We start from the raw sequence: 1,577 nt of genomic DNA on the forward strand, positions 1-1,577 counted from the left end.
ACTTTGTGCGTTTGTTTACATCTTGTCTACACAATGCAAACATGGACATCTGACCTACTCATTAGTTGTGCTGCCAGGGAGGGACAAAGAACCTCTTCAAGCTGAAGTGAGAAGCCAGTGCTGGAAATGGTGGTTGTGAGAGGCCGGTCCATGACGATTGACCTGCAGCAGGTTCTCTAGGGTGTCCAGTGGACACGGGCACAACCACTCAGTGAGAAAATTATTTACATTACATATGCCATGCAGAAGATGATGGGCAGTTTATTGCTTCATAAAACAGCCATTCATTAGTTGCCACACTGAATCCTTGATCTCCTTGTTCCTCACACTGTAGATGAGGGGGTTCACTGCTGGAGGCACCACTGAGTACAGAACAGACACCACCAGATCCAGGGATGGGGAGGAGATGGAGGGGGGCTTCAGGTGGGAAAATATGATAGTGCTAGTAAACAGGGAGACCACGGCCAGGTGAGGGAGGCACGTGGAAAAGGCTTTGTGCCGACTCTGCTCAGAGGGGATCCTCAGCACGGCCCTGAAGATCTGCACATAGGACAGCACAATGAACACAAAACAGCCGAATGCCACTGAGAAAGAAATCACAAGAACCCAGACTTCCCTGAGGTAGGTGTCTGAGCAGGAGAGCTTGAGGATCTGGGGGATTTCACAGAAGAACTGGTCCACAGCATTGCCCTTGCAGAGTGGTAGTGAAAATGTATTGGCCGTGTGCAGCAGAGCATGGAGAAACCCAGTGGCCCAGGCAGCTGCTGCCATATGGACACAAGCTCTGCTGCCCAGGAGGGTCCCGTAGTGCAGGGGTTTGCAGATGGCAACGTAGCAGTTGTAGGCCATGATGGTGAGGAGCCAATACTCTGCTGAAGCTAAAAAGACAAACAGAAACACTTGGGCAGCACATCCTGTGTAGGAGATGGCCCTGGTGTTCCAGAGGGAATTGGCCATGGACTTGGGGACAGTGGTTGAGATGTAGCCCAGGTCAATGAGGGAGAGGTTGAGCAGGAAGAAGTACATGGGGGTGTGCAGGTGCTGGTCCCAGGCTATGGTGGTGATGATGAGGCCGTTGCCCAGGAGGGCAGCCAGGTAGATGCCCAGGAAGAGCCAGAAGTGCAAGAGCTGCAGCTCCCGTGTGTCTGTGAACGGCAGGAGGAGGAACTGGGTGATGGAACTGCTGTTGGACATTTGCTGATTTTGGCTATGGGGGCTATCACAGAAGAAAAAGGAAGTGAGAATTTTTGGGAGATTTCTCTGAGCAAAGTCTAAGCCATTTCTCACACACACCCACCAGCTCCACACCCCCTTGTCCTTTTCCAGACCTTCCCTCAGCTCCGTGTCTGAGCCCTGGGTGGTGCTGGCTGGAGGGGCCATGAGGAGCAGGGCCTGTGCCCGCTGGCTGCTGAGGAGTCAGCCCTGCTCTGCAGCAGTGGGGTCATGGGAACGGGGGCAGGGGACAGTCCTGGGGTTCAGCTTTGTCACATGAAGCTGCTCCTGGTGCAGAAATACCTGTCAGCATCTGCACTCCCAGGGATAAGGAAATGAGGTGGCAGAAGGCGTTTTGAGAGGTT

At 53.4% G+C, this 1,577-nt stretch overlaps 1 protein-coding gene across 1 annotated transcript; it reads right to left on the bottom strand.

Moving 5' to 3' along the window:
- Positions 1-261: 261 nt before the first annotated feature.
- Positions 262-1,194, bottom strand: LOC308044781 (olfactory receptor 14C36-like; the record flags this gene model as incomplete). The annotated part of the gene is made up of 1 exon (XM_080351644.1): positions 262-1,194. One exon carries the CDS (start codon positions 1,192-1,194, stop codon positions 262-264), a length of 933 nt encoding a protein of 310 aa, XP_080207770.1.
- Between the last annotated feature and the right edge of the window lie 383 nt (positions 1,195-1,577).

The sequence above is a fragment of the Nesoenas mayeri genome (genome assembly GCF_963082525.1).
Source record: "Nesoenas mayeri genome assembly, chromosome: 11".
In the NCBI taxonomy this organism is placed as follows: domain Eukaryota; kingdom Metazoa; phylum Chordata; class Aves; order Columbiformes; family Columbidae; genus Nesoenas; species Nesoenas mayeri.